Raw genomic sequence first — 12,834 nt, 5'->3', positions numbered from 1 at the left:
TGGTGGCGTCGATACCAAGGGTAATATCCGTATATGATCAAAAGTATAATTTATTTTCCTAAAATATATTTAGGGACCGAGTCCCTTTGGGACATCGGACCCTATTGTATTTCTAGCGTTTTATTATTATACCGCCGCCCCTTTGAGCTGTAATTTGACCCCCTTAACATGCTTCAAAACTCACCAAATTGGACACACACATCAGTACTGGCGAAAATTGCGATCTAATCAAAAAACCAAACCCCAAAACTAAAAATTGCGCTCTAGCGCCCCCTAGGAAGAAAACAGAGACAAAACTGCCTGTGACTCCCAGTAGGAATGTCGTAGAGACATGAAACAAAAACCTCAAAAATCAACAGGAAGTTTGCAATTCCCCCTTCAAAACAAAAGTTGTGTAAAAACAGTCACCATTTTTCAAACATTATCTCCTCTGAGCGCGTTTGTCGTGTCGGCTTCAAATTAGCACAGGAGAGAGATTGAACCCTTCTGATTAAAAGTTGATGAAAGAGTTTTAATTACTGCTTCGGTTTGGATTTTATGAGCCCTCAAAGTCGGTCCCGTCCATCGCTGCTTGCAGCTTTAATTTTTAATTGTGTTTGTTACTGTTTACAAATTCAGAGTATAATTCCCTGGACACAGGAGGACTTTAAGGGGAAAAAACAAATAGTAGTTTTTTGGTTATTGTGTACTATTGACTTTGTTTCGATCAAACAATTGTTTGTAATAAAAGAGAATAAGGAACTAGTTCAAATATTGTGTTGATATTGTTAAACTGTCAATAGTACTCACCATAAATACATTGAAAAATGTACAGTTATTGTATTGGCCGATCCCACTTATGTATGATCAGAATCGGGAGCACAAAGATCGAAACATCCCTTGTAGGGTTGTACGATATACCGGTATTAGTATAGTACCGGGATACTAATGAATCATATTCGGTACTATACCGCCTCTGGAAAATACCGGTCCCCCACACCACCGCGCCCCCGTCGTCGTCACATCGTGTCATTGCTAGTTTAGGAGCAGACGAGCATGTTCGGCAGCGCACAATCACAGAGTACTTACAAACAGACACAGTGTGTAGACAAAAAAGGAAGAACGGACGCATTTTAGCTTAAAAACTAACGATAGAGTGAAGTTATAACACTGAAACGCCCACCGGAAGAGGTGCTTTAAGACATGGCTAGCTAGCTAGCGGCTAAAGTCCGGCTGCAGTCGGGCAGTGTTTTAGCTACTTCTGAATCACTAATTCTCGCCTCCATGGCGACAAATAAAGTACGTTTCTTACAAGTATCATCACTGCAGGACGAGGAATAGCTAAACATGCTTCACTACACACCGTAGCTCACCGGCGTCAAAATGTAAACAAACACCATTGGTGGATCTGCAACTAACACCCACTGTAATGATACCAAGTACAGGAACGTATCTAGTCGATACTAGTATGATTACATCAATATTTTTTGGCATCACAACATCTTCTTTCGTTTAAAAAAAAATGTATATTATGTTTATAAACTCAGGAAATATGTACACATGAGGACTTTGAATATGACCAATGTATGATCCTGTAACGACTTGGTATCGGATTGATACCCAAATTTGTGGTATCATCCAAAACTAATGTAAAGTATCCAAACAACAGAAGAATAAATGGTTATTACATTTTAACAGAAGTGTAGATAGAACATGTTAAAAGAGACAGTAAGCAGATATTAACAGTAAATGAACAAGTAGATTAACAATTCATTTTCTACCACTTGTCCTTAATCATTTTGACAAAATAATAGAATGTAAAGTGACACAATATGTTACTGCATATGTCAGCAGACTAAATTAGGAGTCTTTGTTTGCTTACTTATTACTAAAAGACAAGTTGTCTCGTACATTCACTATTTTATTAAAGGACACACTTGAATAAGAAACATATGTTTAATGTACCGTAAGATATTTTGTTAAAATAAAGCCATTAATGACATTTTTTGTGGTCCCCTTTATTTAGAAAAGTATCGAAAAGTAGCGAAAAGTATCTAAATAATTTTGGTAGCGATACCGGTACCAAAATATTGGTATCGGGACAACACTAATCCCTAGTGTATATGACTTCCTCACGTTCTACAATTTGCAATCGCATCACATGGATTAGTTCCAGCTACAATAACGCTCCCTGTTTTGTTTGATTAAAATTAGCATCGTTCGCTCCTAATGAAGGAAGCTAAACTGCACATGGCGTATTTAAGACAACTTTGGATCATCCAAATAAAAGAGGAAAGGACAAAAAGTATTAGGGTTGTTTTTCTCTCTGCTCCTGGTAAGTGTTTGGATCATCTCCACACTCCTCCCCCGCCAACCTTCGCCCTACTTCCCGCTCGCTGCTCTGCTCTGTCTAAAGTTGGGAAGGTTTGCACACTGCACAGAAACACAACTTGTGGAACGTGCACAAGTTGTTGTTACTGCTGCTGCTGCTGGACCCACACAACACAACTGCTGCTGGTGTCAACAACACAAGAGTTAGTAGTGTTTACGGTACATGCAGGCCCGGCCCTAACCAATCTGGCGCCCTAGGCAAGATTTTAGGTGGCGCCCCCCCACATCGGCAGTGAAGTGTATATATTCACAAGAAACCGAATAGCTTTGTCTTTGACCTTTTTTTTTTTACTTACAACTATACCTAATATATAAAGGGGTGGAAAAGTGACTATTACCTGCAGGGCAAACGTTAGCTAACCAGAAGGCAATAACAATGTAAACAAAAAACACCTGCTTAAAAGATCTAATACAAATGTCCCTGAGGAATGTAAGGTGGGAGTACTGTAATTACCTAACGTTACATTATTATTTTCCATAACAATTTAGCCCCCTCCACAATATTAACCCGACGTTGAAACAGAACTAGCTATTTATTGATTAGCAATTGCCGAATCATGTAACATTAGCTTAATGCTAAAAAGCAAGGTTACTATCACATTCTGTAACAGACAAATAATTTCATGTAGGCTAACGTTACCTACCTGCTACCTCTGTCTTTTCTCGTTTCTACTCCTCTTCTTTTCTCTTTTTTCTTCCTTGGGCACCTGACAGTTTTGGCCGTTTTGACATCTTGTGTTGATTTTTTGATGTGGTGACGTCCAAAAAGAGTCATACGGGAAGGGAGGGGGCGCACCGTGCGTTGTAACAAATAATATTTCTATTAAATAGGCTTTACTTTGCATTTTAATTAACGTGGGATTATTTTTTGTATTTAGAAAAAATAGTAACAACTTTTTTTTTTTTTTTTTTTTTTCTCCAACATTTGTGGCACTGGCGTGGCGCCCCCTGATGGACGGCGCCCTTAGCATTTGCCTATACGGCCTATGCCACGGGCCGGCCCTGGGTACATGCACTAAATCAGTCTGGAATCTGTAATATATACAGTATATGTATATATTTGATATTATGTTCACATGTTAAATAGCAGATACTGTCACTTAGATTTGCTTAATTAAAACGTATGCAAGAGGGAACTGGTTTCCAGTCACAAAATCTAAGTGTGTTCATTGGATTTTTCAAAAGTCAAAGACGATCTAAGTAAGACATGTGCATGCGTTTTAAAGCCAATTCATGCATTAGTTTTTTGTTTGTGTCTTTTTAAACCTACGTGGTGTTACTGTGTGTTACACCCCTTATCTCTTTTAGTTCTCACGTGGCAGCGTGCAGGAACAAACAGGCTTTGTTCCACTTAGCTGTTTTAGTGTGTGTGTGTGTGTGTGTAGATGCGAAACGTGACCGGAAGCGCAAGTTTTTACATTATTTGCATGGATCACCTCGTGACCGTGAGTGAGGAGAGGACGAGCCCGTTTCTTGTGTCAACAAGAGGACATGGAGGCGTGCACACACAGAGGCAAACACCTACACTCAAATGACAAATTAATCTTTGCTCCTCGCTTGGATTGGAACATGCTGTACACCAAAACAGGAAGTCTGGCTACAGGCTGTGTACGTGTGTGACTTGTCCTTAACCACATTTGTTTTGGCATAGAGGCAGCAATGACACAAAGAATATAATTTACATGAAATGCTCTTTGCTCTATTCACCACTTCACTGTTGTTTACTTGCAGTGCACAAATTAGTTACTAATCTAATAATAAGGTGCATTAAAGGGGTCATATCATTATGTAATGGTGGTTCTTTGGTCAAAATGTTTTATAGATTATGTTTTACAAACCATCTTCAAGCCGGTTTCTGATTGTCTCTTCAGGATGCACCGTTTTGTGGGTGGTTTTATTTACTTGCCTCCACTTCGACTGTATCTCCTCCACGTCATCCAAATTATTGCAAAATTAAACGCCAGATAATGTCTCCGAATAGGTGCCAATTTGGGGTCCTTATACACACACCATAATGATACCCGTATGTTGAAGCACAGCACGTCTGACTATGGTAGCCGTAATGATCCACGTTCCCAGGGCCGGCCCGTGGCATAGGCCGTATAGGCAAATGCTAAGGGCGCCGTCCATCAGGGGGCGCCACGCCAGTGCCACAAATGTTGGAGAAAAAAAGAAAGAAAAAAAAAAGTTGGTACTATTATTTCTAAATACAAAAAATAATCCCACGTTAATTAAAATGCAAAGTAAAGCCTATTTAATAGAAATATTATTTGTTACAACATTACGCCCCCCCCCCCCCCCTCCCCCCGCACGATGCGCCCCCTCCCTTCCCGTATCATGACTCTTTTTGGACGTCACCACATCAAAAAATCAACACAAGATGTCAAAACGGCCAAAACTGTCAGGTGCCCAGGGAAGAAAAAAGAGAAAAGAAGAGGAGGAGAAACGAGAAAAGACAGAGGTAGCAGGTAGGTAACGTTAGCCTACTGTCACAGAATGTGATAGTAGCTGGCTTTTTAGCATTAAGCTAATGTTACATGATTCGGCAATTGCTAATCAATAAATAGCTAGTTCTGTTTTAACGTCGGGTTAATATTGTGGAGGGGGCTAAATTGTTATGGAAAATAATAATGTAACGTTAGGTAATTACAGTACTCCCACCTTACATTCCTCAGGGACATTTGTATTAGATCTTTTAAGCAGGTATTTTTTGTTTACATTGTTATTGCCTTCTGGTTAGCTAATGTTTGCCCTGCAGGTAATAGTCACTTTTCCACCCATTAGGTATAGTTGTAAGCCTAGTTGTTAAAGTGCACATCATTAATGTTAATTAAGCAATATGTATGTAAAAAATATTGTATTTCATATATTCATTTTTTATTTTTTGCATTCATTTATTTATTCATCTTGTTAACTATTCTGATTGTTAATTTGCTTTCTTTAAGTAAAAAAAAGGTCAAAGACAAAGCTATTTGGTTTCTTGTGAGTATATACAGTTCACTGCCGATGTGGGGGGGCGCCATCTAAAATCTTGCCTAGGGCGCCAGATTGGTTAGGGCCATGACATTATGTTCTTTACAAGTGTATGCAAACTTTTGACCATGACTGTATTTCATGATGTCTACGTTATACATCGCGAGCAATAATGTTGGTGTTTCCTCTTCATCCGCCGTGTTTGAAGGTTGCAGAAAGCGTGCACATTTTACCATAAATTGTTTATATTCAATGTGGCCATCTTGATTTCCGACCTCGAGACTAGAACGCTCACAACTCGGCTTTGATGTCATTCTCAGCTCCGACTTCCAACTTCCGAGGTAAATGGACCTATCTCCTTCTATCTATGGAGCGAGCCCTCTTGTCAGTCTCCACCATCTTTGTCTCTGCGGGGCCGCAGGCATACACACACAAGTTGAAGCTTGTTACATAAACGGAAGGTAACATTGTAGAAATGATCTGGATCAAATCACTTGCTTTTCTAATCCCATTTCGGACATTTCCTGAAAGTTTCATTTAAGATCATCCATAACTTTTCGAGTTATGTTGCTAACTAACACAACTTGTGTGATAAATAAGTCTACTAACAGACTAAGTTTTTGCCAGGGCTGTGGTTAAGTGTTGTGGAATGTGGCTTGTGACCAGGCATCCAACTTCCTTCCCACCGTATCACTAACACGACACTGGGTTCATAGTATGCCGCGGTCAAAGTTCATGGATGGACCATTAATTAAAAAAAAAAACCTTGAGGAGAGCACATTTCAACAGCAATCAGCAATGTTGTTGTTGTTTTTTTTACAATCCTTACAGTATACCCAAACTTTCAAATCAATAACATCAACAATGTGCTTCTTAACGTCTTTTGACACTTATTTGACAGTTAGAAGAACAGTTGGTAAAGGTTGTGTGGTGGCCACAGCTTGACCTTAGACCCTGTTTACGTGATGTCTTATCGAGAAAAAGTTTTTTTAAACCAAACAAAATGGACCAGTGTCCCACAATGTGTGACAAATGATGATACATTAGAAGTTCCTGTAATGACCGGCAACAGACGTCAGCACTCTGTGGTCATTTTCAGCTCTGAACATTGCGAGATTCTAATTGAGATCATGTTTCGGAGTTGTCTCTCGTTTTGAGGGTTTATGATGTCGACACACAATACGGTGGTGAGTAGCAACAGGACTAAACCACCACATTGTGTGAGGTTGACCCCCCCTTATCATTGCAAATGTTCAAATTATGATGCAAAACTTGTTTTTTAAGTTATTCTAAAATTACTTTTTCTGACTAGTGACGTCATCCAATCCAATCCAATCCACTTTATTTATATAGCACATTTAAACAACAAGAATGTTTCCAAAGTGCTGCACAGCCATGTTAAAAACAATATTAAAAACAATATTATGCTCCACCGATGACTGAATAAAAACAAAAACAAAAAAATATACAAAACCAATATAAAAATAAATATGATTAAAAACAATTTTAAAGGGTAAGACCAATTAAAACAGTAAATAGCCCAACCAAACCTCTCAAAATCTCCCTAATATATTAACGTTGTTGCCCTAGGGGAAACTGGGTAACACATGGCACACTGACAAAGCTTAACCTATTGTTACTATAACAATCTACAAGGTTAATATAGGTTGCTTCTCTTTCTTCCCCTCCATTTTTCTGCATTATTTTGTATCTCTGGTTATCATTACATATATGTATTGTTGCATTTGAACAACTGTATTGTTGATAATAGAGGTCAATTATTGGTATTGTTCATTATCAATAGCGCTATTTCTATTGGTATTTGTATTGATCCATTTGTAGTGTAATAATGCTCATTGTCATTTCTGTATTATCATTTATTTCGCTAACTGCTTCTTTGCTATCACTTTTACCATCATATTTGTACATGTCCTATTTGCTGATGTTGTTCTATTGTTGTTGTTGTTGTGTTTGCTGTTGTTGTTTTTGTCTCTCTGTCTAATCCCCACAATTTCCCCCTCTGTCTTCCTTTTTTTTCTCTTTCTATCCCCTCCTGCTCCGGCCCGGCTGCACCAAATGATAATATAAATACATTTAATAAAGTCAAATACAAATAAGGCAACAAAAGAAGTATCCTACACTCTTTTGTAAAGTAAATCTGAACAGCCGATATGGGCATCTACATCAACTATAGGATTTGCCTGATAAACTGGGCAGGACAAAAAACAAAACAAAACAAAAAATCTCCCTAAAGTTGTCCTGAGCGTTTCTGCTATACGTTTGTGCTGCAAAAATGTTTTTGATTTAGTTTCAATTTTATTCTTGTTTTATTGTTCATAACCAGCCTCATAACATAAAAACTATACTAGTTAGACAAAATAATTTGCAGCACAAACAAATGGGTCAAGTTTGGGGATATTTTTAAAAAGTGGGGAGGACTGGTTATTAATTATAAAACGTTAATAGCATAAAAACTATATTAGTTAATAACAAAAAACTATATGATTAGAAAAAAAAAATTGCAGCGCAAATGTAGCACAAATGTTTGGGACAAGTCTGAGGAGATTTTGACAAGGTGGGGGGGACTGGTTATGAATAATAACGCATTAATAAAATAAAACCCATAATAGTTAATAAATTAACATAAAAACTATGTTAGTTAGACAAAAAAAGTGTGCAGCACAAACGAATGGGACAAGTCTGGGGAGATTTTGACAAGGTGGAGGGATTGGTTATGAATAATAACGCATTAATAAAATAAAACCCATAATAGTTAATACATTAACATAAAAACTAGAGATGTCCGATAATATCTGCCGAAAAATGCGTTAAAATGTAGTATCGGAAATTATCGGTATCGTTTTTTTTATTATCGGTATCGTTTTGTTTTTTTTTGTTTTTTTTTATTAAATCAACATAAAAAACACAAGATACACTTACAATTAGTGCACCAAACCAAAAAACCTCCCTCCCCCATTTACACTCATTCACACAAAAGGGTTGTTTCTTTCTGTTATTAATATTGTGGTTCCTACATTATATATCAATATATATCAATACAGTCTGCAAGGGATACAGTCCGTAAGCACACATGATTGTGCGTGCTGCTGCTCCACTAATAGTACTAACCTTTAACACTTAATTTGACTCATTTTCATTAATTACTAGTTTCTATGTAACTGTTTTTATATTGTTTTACTTTCTTTTTTATTCAACAAAATTTTTAATTTATTCATCTTATTTTATTTTATTAATTTTTTTTAAAAGTACTTTATCTTCACCATACCTGGTTGTCCAAATTAGGCATAATAATGTGTTAATTCCACGACTGTATATATCGGTATCGAGTTGGACAATATCAGAATATCGGATATCGGCAAAAAGCCATTATCGGACATCCCTAATAAAAACTATATTAGTTAGACAAAAAAAGTGTGCAGCACAAACGAATGGGACAGGTTTGGGGAGATTTTGACAGGGGTTGGGGAGGGGGGGGGGGGGGGGGGGGGCTGGTTATGAATCATTAACTGTTAATAACATAAAATCTATAATAGTTGGACAAAGACATTTTTCAGCACGAACATTGAAAAAAACGTTGTGGGACAAGTTTGGGGAGCTTTTGACACGGTGGGGGGACTGGTTATAAATAACGCATTAATAAAATAAAAACTATAATATAAGTCCACATAAAAACTATAGTAGACTAAAAATAAATCCAGCACAAATGTAACACAAACAAACAGGACAAGTTTGGAGTGATTTTTGGCAAGGTTAAAAGGTCGGTTATGAATTAATAATTGGCAATAATAATTGATAACATAACTATAAAACGTTAATAGTAGAGATGTGTCGGACTGCCGATATTATCGACCGATAAATGCTTTAAAATGTAATATCGGAAATTATCGGTATCGGTTTCAAAATTATTGGTATCGGTTTCAAAAAGTAAAATGTATGACTTTTTAAAATGCCGCTGTGTACACGGACGTAGGGAGAAGTACAGAGCGCCAATAAACATTAAAGGCACTGCCTTTGCGTGCCGGCCCAGTCACATGATATCTACGGCTTTTCACACACACAAGTGAATGCAAGGCAAATTTGGTCAACAGCCATACAGGTCACACTGAGGGTGGCCATATAAACAACTTTAACACTGTTACAAATATGCGCCACACTGTGAACCCACACCAAACAAGAATGACAAACACATTTCGGGAGAACATCCGCACCGTAACACAACATAAACACAACAGAACAAATGAACCCCTTGCAGCACTAACTCTTCCGGGACGCTACAATATACACCCCCCCCTACCTCCTACCCCAAACCCGCCCACCTCAACCTCCTCATGCTCTCTCAGGGAGAGCATGTCCCAAATTCCAAGCTGCTGTTTTGAGGCATGTTAAAAAAAAAAAGAAGCACTTTGTGACTTCAATAATAAATATGGCAGTGCCATGTTGGCATTTTTTTCCATAACTTGAGTTGATTTATTTTGGAAAACCTTGTTACATTGTTTAATGCATCCAGCGGGGCATCACAACAAAATTAGGCATAATTATGTGTTCATTCCACGACTGTATATATCGGTATCGGTAATTAAGAATTGGACAATAATGGAATATCGGATATCGGCAAAAAAGCCATTATCGGACATCTCTAGTTAATAGCAAAAAAAAAAAAAAAAAAAAAAAAAAATATATATATATATATATATATATATATATATGTATGTGTGGGAAAAAAATCACAAGACTATTTCATCTCTACAGGCCTGTTTCATGAGGGGGGGTACCCTCAATCATCAGGAGATTTTAATGGGAGCATTCGCATACCATGGTTTATATAGGGCACAGAGTGGGTGGGTCCAGGCTGGCCTAGGGGCGTGGTGATTGGCTCATGTGTTACCTAGGAGGTGTTTCCGTCTATGGCGGCATGTTGTTACAATTTCGCTGCGCTTGTTGAGGGATGACAGGTCTGGACGGTAAATAATAAACAGTTTCTCTTTCAAGCATAGGTTGCATCTTTTATTACCACTATTGTAAGGTGTGCTGGATGCAAGAATTTGCCATGTTATTGAATATTCAACATTATTGTCTTTGAGGTCCCAAATGTGTTTGCTGAGTTCTGTGGTATTTCGCAGGTTTTTGTTCCTGAAAGAAGCCTTGTGATTGTTCCATCTGGTTTTGAACTCTCCCTCGGTTAATCCTACATATGTGTCGGATGTGTTAATGTCCTTGCGTATTACCTTAGATTGGTAGACAACTGATGTTTGTAAGCACCCCCCGTTGAGGGGGCAATCAGGTTTCTGTCGACAGTTACATGCTTTGTTGGTTTTGGAGTCGCTCTGACTGGGGGTCGACGGCTCATTTGCAATTGTTTTGTTGTGGTTTGAGATGATTTGTCGTATATTGTTCATGCAGCTGTAGCTCAATTTAATGTTGTTCTTGTTGAATACTTTTCTTAGGTTGTTGTCTTTGGGAAAGTGTTTGTCAATCAGATTGAGGAATTATATATATATATATATATATATATATATATATATATATTTTGTAGCACAAATGATTGGGACAGGGTTGGGGGAGATTTTGACAAGGCGGGGTGGACTGGTTGTGAATAATAACATGTTAATAATATAAAGAACTGAATGAAAAATAACATAAAAACTATAATAGTTGCACAAAACATTTTGGCAGCACAAACATAGAAAAAACGTTTTGGGACACGTTTGGGGAGCTTTTGACAAGGTGGGGGGACTGGTTATGAATAATAACGCATTAATAAAATAAAAACTATAATAGTTATTAATAAGTTAACATAAAAACTATTATAGTTAGACAAACAAATTGTGCAGCACAAAGGAATGGGACAAGGTGGCGGGGACTGGTTGCGGATAAAACATTATAATAACATAAAACCAATAATAGTTTGACAACAACTTAAAGAACATAACGACACAAACAACATGTTTACAGCACAAACGAATGACAAGTGTTATTTTAATATTTACAATGATGGGGGCTGGGGCAGGGCCGGCCCGTGGCATAGGCCGTATAGGCAAATGCTAAGGGCGCCGTCCATCAGGGGGCGCCACGCCAGTGCCACAAATGTTGGAGGAGAAAAAAAAAAAGTTGGTACTATTATTTCTAAATACAAAAAATAATCCCACGTTAATTAAAATGCAAAGTAAAGCCTATATAATAGAAATATTATTTGTTACAACATTACGCCCTCCCCCCGCACGGTGCGCCCCCTCCCTTCCCGTATCATGACTCTTTTTGGACGTCACCACATCAAAAAATCAACACAAGATGTCAAAACGGCCAAAACTGTCAGGTGCCCAGGGAAGAAAAAAGAGAAAAGAAGAGGAGGAGAAACGAGAAAAAGACAAGAGGTAGCATAGGTAACGTTAGCCTACATGAAATTATTTGTCTGTTACAGAATGTGATAGTAACCTGGCTTTTTAGCATTAAGCTAATGTTACATGATTCGGCAATTGCTAATCAATAAATAGCTAGTTCTGTTTTAACGTCGGGTTAATATTGTGGAGGGGGCTAAATTGTTATGGAAAATAATAATGTAACGTTAGGTAATTACAGTACTCCCACCTTACATTCCTTGTATTAGATCTTTTAAGCAGGTGTTTTTTGTTTACATTGTTATTGCCTTCTGGTTAGCTAATGTTTGCCCTGCAGGTAATAGTCACTTTTCCACCCCTTTATATATTAGGTATAGTTGTAAGCCTAGTTGTTAAAGTGCACATCATTAATGTAAATTAAGCAATATGTATGTAAAAAATATTGTATTTCATATATTCATTTTTTATTTTTTGCATTCATTTATTTATTCATATTTTTTTTTATCTTAACTATTCTGATTGTTAATTTGCTTTATTTAAGTAAAAAAAAAAAGGTCAAAGACAAAGCTATTCGGTTTCTTGTGAGTATATACACTTCACTGCCGATGTGGGGGGGCGCCACCTAAAATCTTGCCTAGGGCGCCAGATTGGTTAGGGCCGGGCCTGGGCTGGGGGGGCTTCACACATGACAGCTGGTCAGACTTGAGTCTACACTTTATAACCAAATGACATATGTTCTTTTCCAAAAGAATCACTTGGGACAAAAAGCCAACATTAAGAATACACGCGTTTGTTTACTAAACTAAACGGTTCCTAAGCACAATAAATGTTATTGCACCACAAATGATCGATCAGAGACAAGCGAGCAAAAAGGTGTGCGAGAAGAGCAGCTGAGGTCACCATTTTGCAAAGTTGTATATTCATAAAAGCACACACATAGAAATCACACGTACAGCAAACACATGGTCCCTAAATTAGGGCAAAAGTTGAATTTGAAAAATCGAGCCCTACCGTTTGATCGCCGTACTTTCCTCTCTGTCCTCCATGTTGTCTTCTAACTTTCTTTTCACTGCGTGTGTTTTCTGGCATGTCAAAAAAAAAACATTCCAGCAAGTCAAGCCAGCCGGCACCACGT

General features: G+C 37.7%; 1 protein-coding gene across 1 annotated transcript in view; it reads right to left on the bottom strand.

Moving 5' to 3' along the window:
* The window catches only part of hif1al (hypoxia inducible factor 1 subunit alpha, like), a 38,271-nt gene extending 25,438 nt beyond the window's left edge, over positions 1 to 12,833 (bottom strand). The window contains exon 1 of the mRNA XM_061972312.1: positions 12,711 to 12,833. Within this exon, the coding sequence (XP_061828296.1) occupies positions 12,711 to 12,745 (35 nt within the window). The 5' untranslated portion in view covers positions 12,746 to 12,833. The remainder of the gene's footprint in view (positions 1 to 12,710) is intronic.
* Position 12,834: the final 1 nt, after the last annotated feature.

This window comes from Nerophis lumbriciformis, linkage group LG17, assembly GCF_033978685.3.
Source record: "Nerophis lumbriciformis linkage group LG17, RoL_Nlum_v2.1, whole genome shotgun sequence".
Classification (NCBI taxonomy): Eukaryota; Metazoa; Chordata; class Actinopteri; order Syngnathiformes; family Syngnathidae; genus Nerophis; species Nerophis lumbriciformis.
Note: the sequence above shows the minus strand (reverse complement) of the source record. Positions and strands in the feature narration are given on the sequence as shown.